This window comes from Brachycentrus maculatus, unplaced genomic scaffold (genome assembly GCF_059751285.1).
Source record: "Brachycentrus maculatus isolate JH-2025_06_01 unplaced genomic scaffold, ASM5975128v1 h1tg000018l, whole genome shotgun sequence".
In the NCBI taxonomy this organism is placed as follows: domain Eukaryota; kingdom Metazoa; phylum Arthropoda; class Insecta; order Trichoptera; family Brachycentridae; genus Brachycentrus; species Brachycentrus maculatus.
The window spans coordinates 1,293,095-1,311,846 of NW_028280772.1; the positions used below are offsets into that span (position 1 = coordinate 1,293,095).

Below are 18,752 nucleotides of genomic sequence, written 5' to 3' on the forward strand. Positions count from 1 at the left end.
AGCCAATATAATCAATTTGTTCATTCATCGTTTTCTTTTGGAAAATCCGCCTTCGAAAAACGTTATTTTCGTAAGTTGGCAATGAATGACGTCACAGGAACGATGGTCTTGTTTTAATATTGCTAAATTATTGGCGGCTCTATTTGATGATGTCTACGGTCCAACCTCCCTTCATATTTGTATAACACAAGTAGTAGCTTATAACACAAATAGGTAGTGTAGTGGTAAACAAACAATCCACACTTCTACTATTACAGCTCTATAAACCATATGATGTCATAAAACGTTAGATGACGGAAATTTGATGAAGGTATGCGAACGCACGTTTTTCGTTTTATAAAAATATCTAAAGTTTAAACCTTCATATAATATATCCCTTATTTCTCTACATAATACATTTCAATAAGAATGCTACCTGATTTTTCATATTAATTTATTAATGTAAGGGGTCATATCTTAACACAGAAGCGAAGTTTAACCGCCAAGCTTTTGCGATCTTGGCAAGTCCCATGAAGAGAGATAGGGTATCTTATTTGCTATTCATATGATTCAAGTTCGTACTACACCAACGATGACAATGTCACCATTTTCATCGGTATAAAAAAGTTTACTCTTAATTTAGTAAACAATTTACTGTTCTACCTGTCATTATGTACTAGTACTTGTATGCACGATACACATACGAGTCGAGGCTCCATAAAGTTTGATCGATACTATTTGAATGTACAGGAAGTAACATATTTCTTTATAAAACATTGTTTTTCTTTATAGATCCTTACGCTGTCAGGACTATGTACCAGCAAGAACTTGAGAGCGACGATATGTCGCAGCATAATGGGAATAAACTAATATAATTATCAGTTGAAATTGCACAGCACAAGAACAATACGTTGATAATTAATCCCATATATTACAAAATAAGTTTATGGCAGCACACTCGATTTGAAATAAAACACGGTAATCATATTGAGGATAACCCAAAGATCTTCTGAAACCTGCAGATTCATTCTATGCATACGAAACCATTGTAAAGCCTAGTTATACCAATTACTATCGGCAAAATGAAATCAGTTACTTGAGTAAGTTTAAACGATGATGTCTGCTTTCATCCTGGTTTAACATCTCACGAGGTGTGTAATGTCCGCCTCGGCTGTTTGATATATGCACAAATAATCGCATAGAAGAACTGAAAGGTTTAAACGTTGGAACTAGAATGAACAATTTGACTGTGTGTTGCCTTTTGTACGCTGTCGATGCTGTTCATCTTGTTGATAGCAAAGAAGACAAACGTGTGCAAGGTAAGTGTTTTTTCACCAACGAATGTTGTCAAATCCAAAATTATGGTTGTTGAAAAAGATTGTTGATTTTGTATTATTGGAATGTATCTTGAAAGCAGCATGATGGTTAGTTAAGTAAGTTTCCACTCTATATTACATATGGTCCCCTAACACAACAAATTGGATATTAATATTATGAAATGAACCCATGTTGCAAATTGTAACCGTTGAATGGAAATTCTAAAAATAGTTACCCATAACGATTCAAATAATCTCTTCATTTACAGTTTTAGCTCCATTGATTTTTCTTTAAAAAACTATATTTAGTGATATTAGATGTGCATTTCTCTCTTTAACAAATCAGCGCCAATGGTTCTCATTGCATCAACACTTTATCAGCTGTAGGAAACTATTTTATTTTCACCTTTATACCCACATCAAAATATATATGGATGGCAATTCCTTTGCCTCTCTAGACCACGTTTTGTCTTATCTTCTAGTTTTATGTATTTTGCCTGTTGAATATTTGTATGCCAACTTATATGTTCACTCTGTTGTCATTCACGCCAACCTCTTGGGTTTATGTAATACCTCCCAATAAGATTCAAACAATACAAAGTTGGGTTATAAACATGTTTCATTTTTAATTCTACTTTAAACAGTGTGCCCTTATTACTATCTGCATGTTCTTTTTCAAATCCTTATCCGCACCCGATGTTGCATAGGGTACTGCATCATACAAACGCAGCGTTATCTCGAAGGTGATCAACCCTTAGCTTCAGGTAACAGTACAGGGTAATACTGAATAAATATTAGAGTAAAGAAATCACTTATATTTATTTGACCCCCCCCCCCCCAGATCGAACCCGGAACCTCCAGTACGGTAGCTAAGCGCGCTGACCACTACATCACGGATGTAGACAAATATATATTAATTAATAAGTTTCGTTTTGTTTATTGAACAAAATATTAAACAAAACTATTAATACAGCGTAAAAGATATTTATTGCTGAATATTATATTTAAATAAATTGAATATCGGCCAAAATTTAATGTGAAAAAAGTTTAAAACCTCAACATTTTTTGTTCAAAAGTCAATTAATACACTAAGGATGGGAAGGGTATTTTAACATTCTACGCATTTCAAAGTCAGATATGAAGGAATAACATATGGAAGGAATTAATGTTTTGACATGAATATTATGTGTATCAATCTCTTTGTTGAGGTCTTAATGTGCATACTTATCAATTCCCGTCGCCAGCGAACACCCTTCCTTAGTGTGTTAAGAAAAAAGTACATTCCGATGCCAGAAACGAGTGCAAGAAATTTTATACCATGGAAGCATGTTCTCGAGGGACAGAAAAGCGGATAAAAGTATTGAGAAAAGGGTGAATGCAGTGAATAGAATAAATGATGTGTTGAATGAAGTGATTGCAAATAAAAATATGACCTCTAAAGCCAAACTGGCGGTTCACAATGGAGTACTAGTACCGACACTCGTGTATGGAAGCGAAACGTGGAATTAGCAAAAGAAGAATGAAAGCAGAGTGAAAAGCGCCCTCTCAGACAAATGTGCGGGAAGTCGTTGAATGACAATTAAAAATGAAGATGTAAGAAAACAATAAAGGCTGAACTAGATATAATTGAAATAGCTTAAGCTGGTATAGACGTGTGCTAGTGTGCTAGTGTGCTAGTGAGAGAATGATTGAGGAATTACATACATATATTTGGAAAATGTGAACGCGAGAGCAGAATGAACGGTCAATGAAGACTTGGCATCAACTTGAGATCAATCAGAACCTAAAAATCTAGCCAATTAAAAAGGCTGCGTTACCGGAGGGCATATATGGATTAGATGGAGTTTATTTCAGGACTTACGGGAGTGACATTACGTCTTCTCTGCCTGGAGTATGTCAAAATCTCCTAATAGTAGTAGTACCAGTAGTACGTAGGTACTAATATTTTCACTCCTAATCAAAAAAAGTGTATTTAAAAATGGTACCGATTTATTTTCACAATGTAAATAGCAAATGAGCTGCAGACGTAAAACAATTTGCCATAGGGCATGTGAAAACAACGGCTAAGCGATGTCAGATTTGATACCATGTATTTGTATTAACAAACACTTAAAGGTTATGAGAGCGCCCATACAGAAGGAAATCTTCGTCGGCCCTTCACCAGCAAAGGAAGCAGCGTGCAGAATGACAGTTTACAGGCCAAATTGCACCGTCGGATCATGATTTAGTACAGACTTACCAATAAACAGCAGTCCTTAAGTATGAGTGTCTTAGATTCTCAGTACTAAAATATTTATTCTGGATAGTTAAATCGAGTAGTCAATAAAATAGCCAAATTGTGTAAAGAGAAGGGAAATATTTGATAAGTATGTCACACCGTAACGTGTTACGTTTCGACGAAATGACTCCGGTCAGTCCTCACCTTTAGGGGGCATGTAAATCAGTGTGTACAATCCAGCACCATGTTCTAATAGCCAAAGTGACAGCGGCAGGAAAGTTAGTAACCCTACTGGGGACCCGGGCCCTATTAGGAAACTACCCGCACCGACTGGCCAACCTCCCGCGCTCTGTACTCACCCTTTGAACCTACGAAAAAGTCTATGGAGGAATGCCAAGCAAACCTAAGCTATTAAAACAACCCTATCAAACATTTCTTAATCCTAGAGGTACAGATAGACATGCTTTCTATTACTTTTATAAGCAATGTAAGTAAGTAATGTAGTTACACGTTTATCAAAACCTCTTTGTGAAAGTAAAGTAAAGTTAACCATCAAAGTGAAATAACTTTTGTCTCGCACCTTTTTGTTAGATATAATTGTTTTTGTGGAAATTAAAAAAGAAAACACGATGGGTGACACATTAAGGAGGCAGACTGGGGAGGGTTAGCGGACTCCCGAGGAATTGTAACTTTCGAGGCAAGACTTCTAGGGTCCTAAGGAACACCTGTTCGCGAAAACTAGAACAATCTTTTAAGGGTTTGACCTAAAACATGTTTATTTTTCTCTACAATACTATGGCTATAAATTTTAATTGATCGAATATTGAAAAACGGGACCAAATCGAGGATTTAATGTGCCCGGCACAAAAATCCACTATTTTCTTTAAAAAACCTAATATACGTTACGAAAATTTTTTGTTCAAAATGTGTCCATTGATTTCACCGGAATTAAATATTTTACGAAAAAAATAATACATTTAATTTTAAAAAGGTAGGTATTTGTTTTCGTCTGTTTGTATATATTAATTCTATCGGATTCTTAGGATCTTCAAAAAGAAGAATTCAATCTGACAGCCCCGGAAAAAAAATTGATATGGATAAATGTATATAGTCTTTGGAAAAATAGATCATTTACATAGATAAATGATTTAGTCTTTGGTTTGATCGCGAGCGCTGAAGCAGCAGTATTTTGGTTTGCAAACGAAAGGTAATTATAATTTGTAATATAATTCTGTAAACTGCGATTTAAGTATGGTATTATAAGTAAGGAATCGGTGCACAGTTCGTTTTATAATATGCCCGTTCTTTACCGAATGAGAACAAGTTGTAAAACTGTTTTCATGACAGATAATTCTACTTTGTTTTGTTTAAGTTAAAATGGTCAACTGCGTGAACCTGAACCATGTAGAGGGCGACTCGTGCAATGATCGATGTCAGTTATTTACTGACTTATTCGAAAAGACGAAAGAAATACTGGCAAGAAACTTCACCCTCAGCCTGCCCGAAGAGCAGCTAGTGGTAAAGACGAAATATGAGGGGGCGGCAATAACGAAGGTAGGTGATGGATTTTTCATTATTTTGTTGATAAAATCGCAACGAAGTATTGTCAATATTTATTTTACAATATACATACAAAAAGTAATTTGATGCGTAAATCATCAGTTCATAAAGAGTAAATGGCAAAATAATGTCAAGATGACGTCTCTTACGAACATCTTTCTGGTGTACGGACTTGGGAGGCAGGCGTTTTTATATAAATATATATATATATATATATATATATATATATATATATATATATATATATATATATATATATATATATATATATATATACATATATATTTTTTTTCTTCCATTTACAATATAATATAATTACAATTCCAAAAATATTATGTCCGCCTACGTAGTGTAATGGTCAGCACGCTCGGTTACCATTCTGGAGGTCCCGGGTTCGATTCCCAGGGGGGGGGGCCAAAAAATATAAGTGATTTTTTTCTCTCTAATATTTATTCAATATTACCCTGGACTGGTACCTGAAGCGGAGGGCTGACCACCTTTCCTTCACGTGTTATCGATCAAGATAAAAACTTTATATGATGCAGTTCCCTATGCACCATTGGGGTACAGATAAGGTTTTCATGATGATTTGATGATGTTAATACAAAAAGAGATCCCACAAAGGGTATACATTTTATTTTAGGTTATAATAAAGGGTACCTACTGAAAGAATACTATGGCTATCAAAAATATTAATAAATTAAAAGTGCTAATATAAACTACGAAAATTTGATTTGAACAGAAAACGAAAAAGGAAAATTAAAACAGTCAACAATAAGTATGTGCTACATACAAATATGAGTATATTCTTTGTGGAATGAATCAAACCGTTTTGGAGCTATGAAAAATGAGTGCCTTTGCGCGAGTCTGGCTCGCAGTTTAGTCGGCATATTTTTCATCGCAGTCACCGCAAGAAATTTCATAAATACCGCTTCTATCTAGTATGTTTACTTTTGATTTTGAGTTTCCGAGAATTTGACCCGAGTTTACAAGAATTTGAGTAGTCGTATATATAAATAAAACTCATTAGAGTGTTTAATTTTAATAAAATATTCTGGATTTTGTTAAATTTTCTGTTATAGAAGGAACGACGCAACAAAAGAAACATACCCTGGTGCCTAGAGTGCGGACAGCGGGGAAACTTAATTGCGTGTCCGGACTGTTCTGGATCCTACCACGAGGACTGCCCTTATACAGTTGGTAAATATAACATTATTATGGTTTCTGAACTTGAGATGAAACATCTACTTTTTTTTACATGAAAGAAGGTGGAAGACTGAGCATCCCAGGGCTCGAGTGATCTCTTTCTACACTTGTGTGTTGTTTGTATGTTTGGATCCCGTTCACACGAGGGAAGTAATTCAATAAATCATCCTCTTTTGCGTAAAATTGGCACTTTGTTTATGACCAGAATTAAAAAAATAAAATAAAAATACGACGCAGCCGATACTTGCTTTGTTAAAACAGTTTTGATTTTTTAATTGTTTTAAATTCTTTTGCATTGAACGATATAAAAAAAAAAAAATATAGTACAAAAGAAGATCCCACAAAGGCGTAGCCTGTGTGTGGGTTATTAATTATTAGTTCACGGGATATCCAAGTATTAGTTGGCTACTGTTCTCAAATGTGTTATAAGTAAATATTTCGTAAAAAAATGTTGAGAGAAAGGTTAGGATCATTATGTAAAAACACAGAATTCTACGTTTCATATTGTAGTGAATCAGTTAATGTTTGATAGTTAATTTTAAATATATTTTTATTTGTTGGTCCTCAATATATAGAATGGGCGAGTCTGAAGTTTTCCTCATCCGGACATTCCCATTCTTTGTCCAGACATATTTATAAGCAAGGGGTTTGGTGGTTTTTGCTAACCAAAGAGGGTGCTTGTTGGTGGTCGTTAATTTTTCACTAGTATATATCTTTTCCAAGGATGCAGAAATGTTTATATCTTTTGGAGAAAAATTCCCCTTAATTTTTTTTGAGTCATCACACTTTCTTTCGCCTTTGTGTTGAATTTCACAGTTACAGTTTTCATGGCGGGGTTTGAATAGATGTTTATAAAATTATTGTCACTCGTAATATCGCTGCAATCAAGTTTATTCAGTAATAACTTGACCGCAGATTTGGAGTTTTATTTTTTTTTTACTTTTGATAATCCTCGAATTTCTATTGTCGTTTCTAGTGACTTTTGTTCCATTTTATTTAGCATAGTTTTTAGATCTCTAACTTCTTTTTGGGTCTCTTTCAGTTTGGATTCATTCCATTTTTATTTCTCGCTTGTATCAGTCATCGATATTTTTTGAGAAGAATTCAATTGATTTTCTCATTTGGGTCAACTCATTTTTTAGAATTTTTTCATTTTGTTACTAATTTTTTTGATCAATTTTTCTTCATCCTTTTTAAATTCTAGAAATTTTTTGTCCATACACTCGAAAAATTTTGTTTCTGAAGATGCTCGGGTTGAGATTATTATTATTTATTTAAGTCAATTTTATTTTTAAACACTTTACAATTTAGCGGTATCTATTGGAAATTATTAAAAAACATTTACTCGATTGTGAGCTTGGCTAGCGCTTAAATCTATTACTATAGAGGCATCTGCAGAAATTTGATTCAGATTAAAAGTTGAATAATTGAAAAAAAACAGAAAATTAGAAGTAGGAACACACAACAGGGCTTTATATTAACACTCTTTTCAAGATTTCATGATCACTTTTAACTTGAATTGTTTTTGTCGGGAGTATTCGATTCACCGCTGACAGAAATGACAGAAATTTTATGACAGAAATGTTGATAGTAAATTTGTTTGTTCGTAATTGGCATTTGAGTTTCATTGCCGAACACTTGAAATGCGGACAGTTGTAAAGTGAGTATTCGTGTTTTGCGCGGTCGTCATGGAACCGTATTTTTCTATTCACAGTCGCAGATTCTTAAATTCTACAGAGTTATGAATTGACAAAGTTGACAGAGACAAATGTTTGCAGACGTACCCTGTCGGCAATGCAGCGAAGGCTGCCTGATACCGTTCGGAAGCATCGTGTGGTATGCAATGCCGTTCTACAGGTGGTGGCCAGCCTACTTACTGCCCCTGGAGCTCAAGCCTGCGGTGCTGGGAAGGCGGCCCTCCGAGCGTCACCAAGTGGTGATATTTTTTCAGGAGGCGCTGTACGCTTGGGCTGACCCGAGGCTGATGTGCATTTTCACAAGAGGTAATAAAGATTGTCGAGACCGCATTAAGTGTAAAGTGCACAGTTGACTTGTAAAAATCGCTTAGTTCCATTTCTAAATTTAAACAATCAGAGTTTGAATCTCGATATAATATCTAAAAGTAGAATCAAATAGAAATTGTTCATACGGTAAGGTAGGTACACCAAAATTAGTTATCAACATTCGAAATGGTAAATCAAACAAGAAATTATGCGATCCGGATGCTATTCCTAATTAATTTACTTTCATTATTTCAGAACATCATTTCTATCGGGTCAAGAAGCCGGCTGGCCGCCTGCTGCAGGCTTTCTATGAAGCCAGAAGACTGGAGAGGAAGACCGATGCTTTCGAAGATTGAACGCTTCTTCTCCGTCTTAATCCTCATTGCTGAGGGTTGTGACCCTTGCAGAAGCAATGACTCTTCTCCAGTTATCCCTTGACTGCGCTGCACGTAGCGCTCCAACCACTGAGGTGCCTGCTGCTGCCTTAATTTGATCGGTCCATCGTGTGGGGATCTTCCTCTCCCTCTCTTTCCCTCCAGGCTACCGATCGCAACTAGTCGTTCCAGGCTATCCTCGTTGCCACGTGCAACGTGTCCAAAGAACTGGAGAATCCGTCGGGTACAGATATCGGCCAGAGTCAACGCTTATTGTATAATAAATGTCCAGAATTTTTATTACTACCTATTAACTAATTAATTTAAATATATATAGTTTATTGATTTGTTAAAGTTTATTTAATTTTATTGATTTCTTGAAGGCTATTTTATTTAATTGGTTAAATATGTTAGTTGATAATAAATGTTCATGTAATGTTTAACTTCTTTATATCCTTGCCTATATAATTTTGTATCATTATTCCAGTTTTTTATTAATCCCTATTGTATAATAAAATGTCCTGAAATTTTATTACTTAATATTAACTAAACCCATATAGTTAATAATAAGAAGGTTAATAATGAATTAGGGAACGCAAGTTAATTGATTTGTTGAAGTTTGATTTTTATTTTTTATTGCTCAAATAAGAAAGTCAATGATAAATTCCCGGTTCGGGGTGTGAATAATTATAATTATGTTAGTTCGTGAGCAAAAAATAACGATTTGTCTTATGAACTTTTAATTTTGTGGCTAATCCCTTTATTTTATTTCACATTATATGATTTAAAAACAGCAGATGGACTTGTCTGAATTTGCACAAAACATGACTCATTTACTGGACTAACCTTACCGTACACGTAATAGATTTATTATTTTTATTCACTTAAATACAAAAAAATGTTAACAACAAAATACAATTTTCGGATAATTATTTATTTTTAATTTCATTAATTGATTCGGCAGACACTTTGTGGTAAAATCTATCCATTTTTAATTAATGTTTGACTTAGTAAATACCACTATTTCTTAAAATCTACTGTGACACGTGTTTCGATGCATTCCGCATCATTTTCAAACACCGTATGTGAAGCTAATTCTAAATTTTAGAGTTGGGTCCTCGGGACGTTGAAGGTTGAAGAGGGGGTAGTAGCTGTTTCTTATTTTTATTTATTAATTTAATTTTTATTTTTTATTTTTATTTCTTATCAGTGGGAACATGGACAAAAGGGGGAGGCTTTAGTCATTGTCATATTGTTAATTATGGGTTTATTGTTATTTATATCCTTATGAATTTCTATTGTTTCAAAATGCTGCAGTTTATGGCTTTTCGTATTGATTATTTTTAGGATTTCTATGTTATTGTGGTTAAATTTGTGATCATTATCTATTAAATGGTTAGCGAATTCCGAAAAATCATTATTTCTCAAACATAATTCATGTTCCCTGATTCTTGTTTTGAATTTTCGGGAAGTCATACCAATATACGAACTTCCACAGTCGCAGTTTAATTTATATATGCCACTATTGTCCAATATATTTTCATCATTATTTTGTGTTTTAAAAATCTTAGTTAAATTATTTTTTGTGTAAAATGCTGGTTTTATATTATTTGGGAATTTTTTGGTAATTTTATGTGATGTTTTATTTATGTAAATGATTCTTTTCCAGTTGGTTTTTACTTTTTCATTATACGTATCGGCTGAGTAGAGAAATGTTTTTGTTAAATTCTGTTTATTTTTACGCGCCAATATCGCGTCTATTATATTTGGTTTAAAACCGTTATTGTAAGCAATTTGTTTAATTGTATTTATTTCTCTTTTGAACTTATTATCATTTAATGGGAATTGTAGTGCTCTATGGATCATGGAGTTGAAGCTAGCTAGTTTATGATTAAGTGGATGGGCTGAACAAGAGGAAATTACAGTATCTGTATGTGTGGGCTTACGGTAAACATCAAAAGTAATTTTTTTATCTATTATTTCTAAACTGAGGTCTAAGAAATTGATTTGTTTACCTCCGTTATTTTCTAATGTAAATTGTATTTTATCGTTAAAATATATTGATAAAATTGAGAAAGGAATCCGATTGTCTTGTTGTTCCTTTCCAAATAACCAATATATCGTCTACGTACCTGAACCAGTTTTTTACAAATTCGAGTAGGGGATGCTTAGACTTAAAGATTTCATTCTCTAAGTTATTTATGAAAATGTCAACGTCCCAAGGACCCAACTCTAAAATTTAGAATTAGCTTCACATACGGTGTTTGAAAATGATGCGGAATGCATCGAAACACGTGTCACAGTCGATTTTAATAAATAGTGGTATTTACTAAGTAAAACATTAATTAAAAATATTTATTTTTAAACAAAAGAACATGCATTTGTTATTACATTACCATACTTAATTTTACTTAAATAATAAAATGTTAACCTTCGCCGTGAGGTTCTTCGATGGTATCGGGTAAAATATCCCTTACTGTTTCGGATCAGTCTCGAGTGCCTTATGGAATTCCCTGTAATATGGGGATATGTATGATAGTAATCGCTACTGGTCTTGTGTATGATTTCTCGGCTTCCAAATCTAGTATCATGCCTCGACGTAAATATGATATTTTTTTATAGCAGCTGCCTTATCCAGAGTTGTATTAAACTGAATAATCCTCGGTTCATTCTTGTTAAATCGCAGCCACTTTATGTCTCTCCAAACAAACTTATTTTCATCTGAATCTATTTTTTTGACTCGCAATGGCCCTTTTAAGAGTTCCGAGTAGTTGAAAGATTCTGCGCACGTCATTCCCGTAACCTTAAATGGATTTTTCTTCGCGACATCACAAATTGATTTCGTACTATCGTGAGGATGTTAGAACAAAAATTAACTTTTTTATATATATATTATTTGTATCCAGAAATTTTATTACTAAATACTTATATTAACTAAAACATTATAGTTTATTGATTTGTTAAAGGTTATTTTATTTGATTGGTTAAATAAGAATGTTAATAATAATTTAGGGAACGCATACCCATACTAGTACTGGCTAGTCAATCGATTAAGTATTTTTTTTTTTATTCTTTGAATAAGTTAGGTAATATTATATGTAATGCATTTCTGTATATGTGTTTGCTAAACACTGTTTTACTTATTAAATATTTTTTTCAAAAAACGTGTTTTTTATTTTAATGAACGCCCTTATCATTTCTTCAGTCTTGTTGTATTTACTCTTTTTCAGTTTAACTCTCATTGGCCCGTTTTAATACCCTCGAGGCAGTGTGCTGCTATGGGTTGCTCAAATGATGGAAATATGTTCAAAAAGATGGTTGTTAAAATATGGATTTTTTTACTATCCTATTTCCTAATTGGAATTCTTGCACCATCAATATACGCAATCACTTGATTTGATATGAATAAAGTAAAAACTAATTGCCATTTCGTGTACTTTATTGTTCGCATATACATATCTATCTATAATCTATATAAATAAGTCAGTGCCGAGCGATCCCATTCGCTGGCCCAGTGTAAACTCGAAGTTTGATAATCGTTATTGAGACCGAATATAATGGCAAATACCAAACATAAAACTATGCGGAATATCCTGAACACGAATAATTACCAAATAATCGGTTCATATTAATTGTGTACTGTGCGAGCCAGTTGTTAAAATTTTAGCAGCACGTCACTGCTTATGGTAATGTAATGTCTTCATACCCTCATCCGCACCCGATGCTGCATAGGGCACTGCATCATACAAACGCAGTGTTGTCTCGATCGTTAACACACGAAGGGAAGGTGATGAGCCCTCCGCTTCAGGTAACGAACGGTACAGGGTAATACTGAATAAAGATTAGAATAAAAAAATCACTTACATTTATTTGTTTATTGAACAAATCATTTACATGTTTTGTTTTTTGAACAAAACTATTAATACAGTGTAATAGATATTTATTGCTGAATATTGTGTTTATATTATTTGAATGCCGGCCAAAATTTAAAACCTCAACATTTTTTGTTCAAAAATCAATCAACACACAAAGGATGGGAAGGGTATTTTAACCTTCTACGCTGGCCTCATTTCAAAGTCAGATATGAAGGAATTACATATTCAATGTTTTTATATGAATATTATATATATGTGTGTCAATCTCTTTGTTAAGGTCTTAATGTTCATAATTATCAATTCCTGTCGCCAGGGAACCGCAGGCGTAAAAATCACCCTTCCCTTAGTGTGTTAAGAAAAAAGTACATTCCGATACCTGAAACGAGTGCAAGAATTTTTATACCATGGAAGCATGTTCTCGAGGGAGTGAAAAGCGGATAAAGATATTGATAGGAGGGTGAATGCAGTGAATGAAGTGATTGCAAATAAAAATATGACCTCGGAGCTAAACTGGCGGTTCACAATGGAGCGCTAGTACCGACACTCGTGTATGGAAGCGAAACGTGGAATTGGCAAAAGAAGAATGAAAGCAGAGTGGACGCTGTTGAAAAGCGCCCTCTCAGACAAATGTGCGGGAAGTCGTTGAATGACAATTAAAAATGAAGATATAAGAAAACAATAAAGGCTGAACTACGAATAATTGAAAAGGTTTAAGCTGGTATGGACGTATGTTAATGAGATAATGATTAAGAAAGTACATACATATATTTGGCACATGTGAACGCGAGACCAGAATGAACGGTCAATAATGACTTGGCATCAACTTGAGATCAATCAGAACCTAAAAAAACGTTGCCGGAGGGCATATATGACTAGTATGGATTTCAGGACAGACGGGAGTGACATTTCGTCTTCTCTGCCTAGAGTATGTCGAAATCTCCTAAAAGTAGTAGTAGTAGCAGTAGTACGTAGGTACTAATATTATCACTACTAATTAAAAAAAAATGTATTTAAAAATGGTGCCGATTTATTTTCACAAAGTAAATAGCAAATGAGCCGCAGACGTAAAACAGTTTGTCATGGGGCATGTGAAAACAACGGTCAAGCGACGGCAGATTTGATACCATGTATTTGTATTAACAAACACTTGAAGGTTATGAGAGCGCCCGTAGAGAAGGAAATCTTCGTCGGCCCTTCACCAGCAAAGGAAGCAGCATGCAGAATGGCAGTTTACAGGCCAAATTGCACCGTCGGATCGTGATTTAGTACAGACTTACAGCAGTCCTTAAGGGTGTTTTCTAGGCGATAAATTTTATGTGTGAAAAGCACCCCTTGAGACGGATTCTGGCACCTCCCAAATATTACAGTATTTCGGTTTGATTCTTTGACTTTTAGGTTTGATCGCATTGACACAGATGGCACTATTCACGTGACTTAGCCATACATAATTACATGTATCTTTTTTTAATAAATAACATCTAAATAAATCAAAGTGTGATGAATGGGAAAATGAAACAATTTTTTTTTACTCTACTGAGTAGTTTTATTATGAAAATCCGCCCATTCTACTAGACTTATCCAGAAAGAATGGGCAAAGAAAACTAACAACATTATGATATTACTATTTAAAAAAAATAATAAATAATAATAATTCAGGATTCATTCACAATCAACAGAAAGCGTGCAAAAGAAATTTTTGAAGTATGTTAAATTCATAATAAATTCACCTGGGGACACGAACGATTTCCTTGACACTTTTCAATATAAATTCAGAAATCAAACTTGATTACAAACTGACGCGACAAGATCGATCTGTCTAGATCTGTCAGCAGGAAGTTCATTTTTTGATTCCATGTAAACGTTCGATAAAATTTTCTGATCACAAATGTCAAATACATGAACAATTTTCTTGGCACTAAAAATATAAGTTACTAATGATTGCAAATTGTCAACGGCAAACTGACAGTTCACAACGGAGTGCTGGTGAATATAAGATGGATAATTTTTTACAATGGCTACAGGTAGTTTATTTTAAAAAATGTAAGTTGCAGTGGGCGATATTTGATCGAAATTACACAAGCGAAAGTATGGCAGTAAAATATAACTTCAAACTATAGGGCTTGAATCGATAAACAAAAATTGTTTACATCAATATAACATTATATATTCAACTTCAAACCCTCATCCGCACCCCAATGGTGCATAGTGTACTGCATCATATAAACTCAGTGTTATCTTGGTCCGTTAACACATAAAGCAAAGGTGACCAGCCCTCCGCTTCAGGTACCAATCCAGGGTTATATTGAATAAATATTAGAGTGTAACTCTAATATTTAGTATAAGTAACCGGAGAGCGTGTATGACAAGATGTATGGATGTGAAGGAAGCCAGGAGTGTATGTCAGAATAGATGGGTGCGGCGTTCCACCCTCTCTGCCTATCCCATACAAACGGCGTGATGATAGTAGTAGTAATATAATTGATCGTTTCGTTGATATTTTGTAAAAACAAAACATAGCTCTTTGGCAAGTGATACAGTTTTACGAAATTATCTCTTGTGGGCCAAGCGCAGAAAAGTTGATTACAGTATATTAAATATTAAATTTTAAAATACAAATTATTTTAACCTTTTTACGATTTTATCAAAACTTCACTGTTCAGCTAAAAAATTCGTGGCTAAAACTAGATCGACTTCATCGCATTGATAGGATACGTGTTGAATTCCTGTCACACAAAAAGGGATGCGTCTTGAACAGTTGCTTTATATTACATGCGTAGAATTAATATATACATTTTGAAGCGCATTTTTCATTACTTATTTTTCGTTAAATCCGGTGGGGCGTATAGAAAATTCGATAGTAGAAACTAATTCGATAGTAAATTAGATATAATAGTTACTAGTTCCAATTTTCGACACAATAACGGTTAGCGGCAGACCTCCCGGTCGCGTAATTTTAATTATTTATAAAATTAGATAAATTAAACACTAAAAACTATATTCATATTTTTTGACGATGAAAATTTTTTTTTAAATTTACGAAAAAAATTGATGCGAGAATTTTTTTTTTTGAATTTTATTATTAAAAAGGTATTTAAAAAAAATATATATTTGAAAAAATTAGTGAACCGGATTTAAGTAATATTTATTCTTAATATAAAATAAATAAAAAAAATATATACAACATCATTCTCATTAAATATTCAATATCGTACTCTATACTTAAGTAATTTTTTTTCTCATAAACAAACAATGTATTTATTCTTTTGTTATTTTTTTAAAAATAAATTTAAATAGTGTCTATCAATGACTAATATTATTTTCTTCATACATTTCGAAAAATTCCTCCAAAGAACCGCCTTAAGTATTAGTATCTTAGATTCTCAGTACTAAAATATTTATTTTGGATAGTTAAATCAAGTAGTCAATAAAATAGCCAAATTGTTTAAAGAGAAGGGAAATATTTGTTAAATATGAAACGTTAAAAGAAAATCAACTGATCCCAGAACCTAAAAAGTTTCACTCCCAACGCGCTTGAGTCACACAAATTTTTAAATGTTGGCATGATAAAGCCTGTTTTCTACTCTGTAGGAAAATGTCCCACCGATAATAGCTATAGTCTCCTGCTATATTCCTAGGTCACTGCTCGCATCGTAACGTGTTACGTTACGACCCCGCCTTTAGGGGGCATGTAAATCAGTGTGTACCACTATGTCCAGCACCATGTTCCAATAGCCAAAGTGACAGCTGCTGGAAAGTTAGTAACCCTACTGGGGACCCCGGCCCTATTAGGAAACTACCCGCACCGACTGGCCAACCTCCCGCGCTCTGTACTCACCCTTTGAACCTACGAAAAAGTCTATGGATGAATGCATTGAATTGATAATCGTTTACATGGCACGGATGAATGCAATAAATACGTCTTTTAATTATTACCAAAAAACGTACAAGTTCACTTTTCAGTTTGTTAATGTGAATGCAATGGAGATAATTGAATCGTTATCATTTTTGTCATGGACAGTTTCCTTTTTACTCTAATAATTTGGTGATAACTAAAAAAATACAGTCCCGAGACCCTTAATAAAAAACAAACCTAAAATCAAAACTATTCATTTGGTTCTGAGGTTTGACCCAAGATATATTGAATTCGCCCAGGCTACATATTTTTGCACTTTGGAAGTGTAAAAAATAAACCTCAAATACTGAAAAATTGTCACCTTTTACCACAGTATATTTGCTAGTCCTGTATTTGTGTAAAAAAACCGCAGTATTGCGGGGTTAATAAATCTGGGAACTCTATCTTATAGACAAATCGCAGAAAGTGAAAGTGTTTCCCGGCGTTCTGTTAACAGGAACGCAATTTTTGTTTTAATCACCCTCAACGAGCAATAATAGACAAAATTGTAGTGGAATACGATGAACAATGCCTAGAATGGATCGAAAATTTATCCAAAGAGCTATAAAAAGTCATAGTGCTCTAGTAATTTAAAAAAAATTAGTTTGGATGAAGAGGACATTCACATATCAGTGACCACACTAAGGTGATGTCTCTATAAAGCTAATTTAATATGAATAGTTTAAGTATAGCTGAAAGCTTCACTGAAAACCACCTAAGGAAACAAAACTATTTTTATTATCTGCGCCGACGTTTTACTTGAAAAAATAAAAATATTTATTTCTTATTTATTCTGTATTTTTTTAAAAAGTAAAACGTCAGCGCAGATAATTAAAATTGAATATTGATTCCTTAGGTGATTCGCAGTGACGAGTGTCGCCTGGAGGCTGTCACGGAAAGCCGACAATTTGTTAGAAGACCATTAGAGAGATGTGATGAGGATTGCGTTGTAAAAGAAATAATCCAAAGATCTGTCTGTCATAACTAGGTTGTTCCGACAGATCTTCAGTTTACTCTCTCAGGTTTCTGATAATATGTCAGAACTACCTACCTACCTACACTATACTACCGAAGACTAATTTGTCTAGAACAAGGGTAGCCAACCCACGGTCCGCGGGCCGCATGCGCCCCGCCGGGCGTCTACTTGCGGTTCGCGGAGCAAATCGCACATTTTTCCTTTAGTGAACACAAAACCACCAAAAGAACATTTCATCGTGCGTATTTCGTATCATATCACATATATGGAAGTATTTCACTATCCTGACAATTTCAGGACCCATAATGGCGTCAAGTAGTAAAGGCGTTGGACTAAAAGAGAAGAGTAGGTAACAGAAGAACTGAGAAGTTTTTAAGACTATTTTTTCGTGGAATTTAATAAATTTGGTATCTTGAAAAAGTAAAACATTAATTGGCATTACGAGGCTAAACATGCAAATAAGTTTGAAAAGTACCCAATAAATATGTTTAATATGAATTGAATATATATATACATATATCGTAGTCACATAGGAGAAAGTGACCATGTGCAGTTTTTTACAAAAAACGTGATTATTGACTATTTGACATCTTACTAGCTTAATATTGTCCTGAAAAAATCCCAAAGCGATTTTAAGCTTCCAAGTATAATATATTGACTTGTTAAAAATGACTAACTGCATTGATGTTTATTTTCTTGCCAAGCAAAAGTGACCAAGTGACAGGTGGACATTATTGCTTATTGTAACAATTTTCAACGCGATGAAGTTCTGTATGAAACATTTGACATTTAAATATTTCTCTTTGAACAAAGTGACTAAATTTCAAGTAAAATGGCCAGTAGAGGTAAATTATTGATGGAAATGTGTAAAAATCAAGAACGAGTGATCCATATAATGTACATGAATTAATATTTGACGATATGTTAGACCTCAAATCTTCTTCTAACCCTTATCCGCACCTAACGGTACATAGGGCACTGCACCGTATTGATGCGGTGTTATCTTAATCGTTACTTACATGAAGGCAAGGTGATCACTCCTGAGCTTCAGGGACCAGTCCAGGGTAGTATGAAATAAATATTATAGTGTAAAATCACTAATATTTATTTTCAACCCCCCCTGGGAATCGAACCCGGGACCTCCTGCACGGTAGCTAAACACGCTTACCATTACAGCACGGAGATATACACATATCTCAAATCCAAAAACATGACGAAAAACCCGATAAAAATGAAGACAGCGAAATGATTTTTTTTAAAGAACTGTCATTTATCATTTTTTATTACCTTACAACAATTCCCTTAAAGAAAACACAATTTACATAGAGAAAACTTATAATATTTTTAGTGTGT

The 18,752-nt window shown here is 33.9% G+C and overlaps 2 protein-coding genes across 2 annotated transcripts; one reads left to right on the forward strand and one right to left on the reverse strand.

Moving 5' to 3' along the window:
- Nucleotides 1–4,350: 4,350 nt before the first annotated feature.
- LOC148313153 (nuclear receptor binding SET domain protein-like) lies at nucleotides 4,351–9,052 on the forward strand. Its single transcript, XM_088267668.1, has 5 exons — nucleotides 4,351–4,720; nucleotides 4,886–5,067; nucleotides 6,156–6,273; nucleotides 8,058–8,282; nucleotides 8,538–9,052. The coding sequence occupies exons 2-5, from the start codon at nucleotides 4,891–4,893 to the stop codon at nucleotides 8,636–8,638; spliced, it is 621 nt and encodes a 206-aa protein (XP_088123794.1). The 5' UTR covers nucleotides 4,351–4,720; nucleotides 4,886–4,890; the 3' UTR covers nucleotides 8,639–9,052.
- Nucleotides 9,053–9,630: 578 nt separating this feature from the next.
- Nucleotides 9,631–17,594, reverse strand: LOC148313154 (uncharacterized). The gene is made up of 2 exons (XM_088267469.1): nucleotides 17,532–17,594; nucleotides 9,631–10,780 (listed from the first exon to the last, which is right to left on the reverse strand). The coding sequence occupies exons 1-2, from the start codon at nucleotides 17,592–17,594 to the stop codon at nucleotides 9,863–9,865; spliced, it is 981 nt and encodes a 326-aa protein (XP_088123595.1). The 3' UTR covers nucleotides 9,631–9,862.
- Nucleotides 17,595–18,752: the final 1,158 nt, after the last annotated feature.

What these genes read in the sequence shown, in the direction of transcription:
- LOC148313153 (XM_088267668.1), top strand. Translation starts at nt 4,891, where the DNA reads ATGGTCAACTGCGTGAACCTGAACCATGTAGAGGGCGACTCGTGCAAT. An exon ending in AGGGGGCGGCAATAACGAAG is followed by an intron (nt 5,068 to 6,155) that starts GTAGGTGATGGA and finishes TTTCTGTTATAG; the next exon opens with AAGGAACGACGCAACAAAAG. An exon ending in GATGTGCATTTTCACAAGAG is followed by an intron (nt 8,283 to 8,537) that starts GTAATAAAGATT and finishes TCATTATTTCAG; the next exon opens with AACATCATTTCTATCGGGTC.
- LOC148313154 (XM_088267469.1), bottom strand. Translation starts at nt 17,594, where the DNA reads ATGTGCGATTTGCTCCGCGAACCGCAAGTAGACGCCCGGCGGGGCGCA. An exon ending in GCGCATGCGGCCCGCGGACC is followed by an intron (nt 10,781 to 17,531) that starts GTGGGTTGGCTA and finishes TCAGGTACGTAG; the next exon opens with ACGATATATTGGTTATTTGG.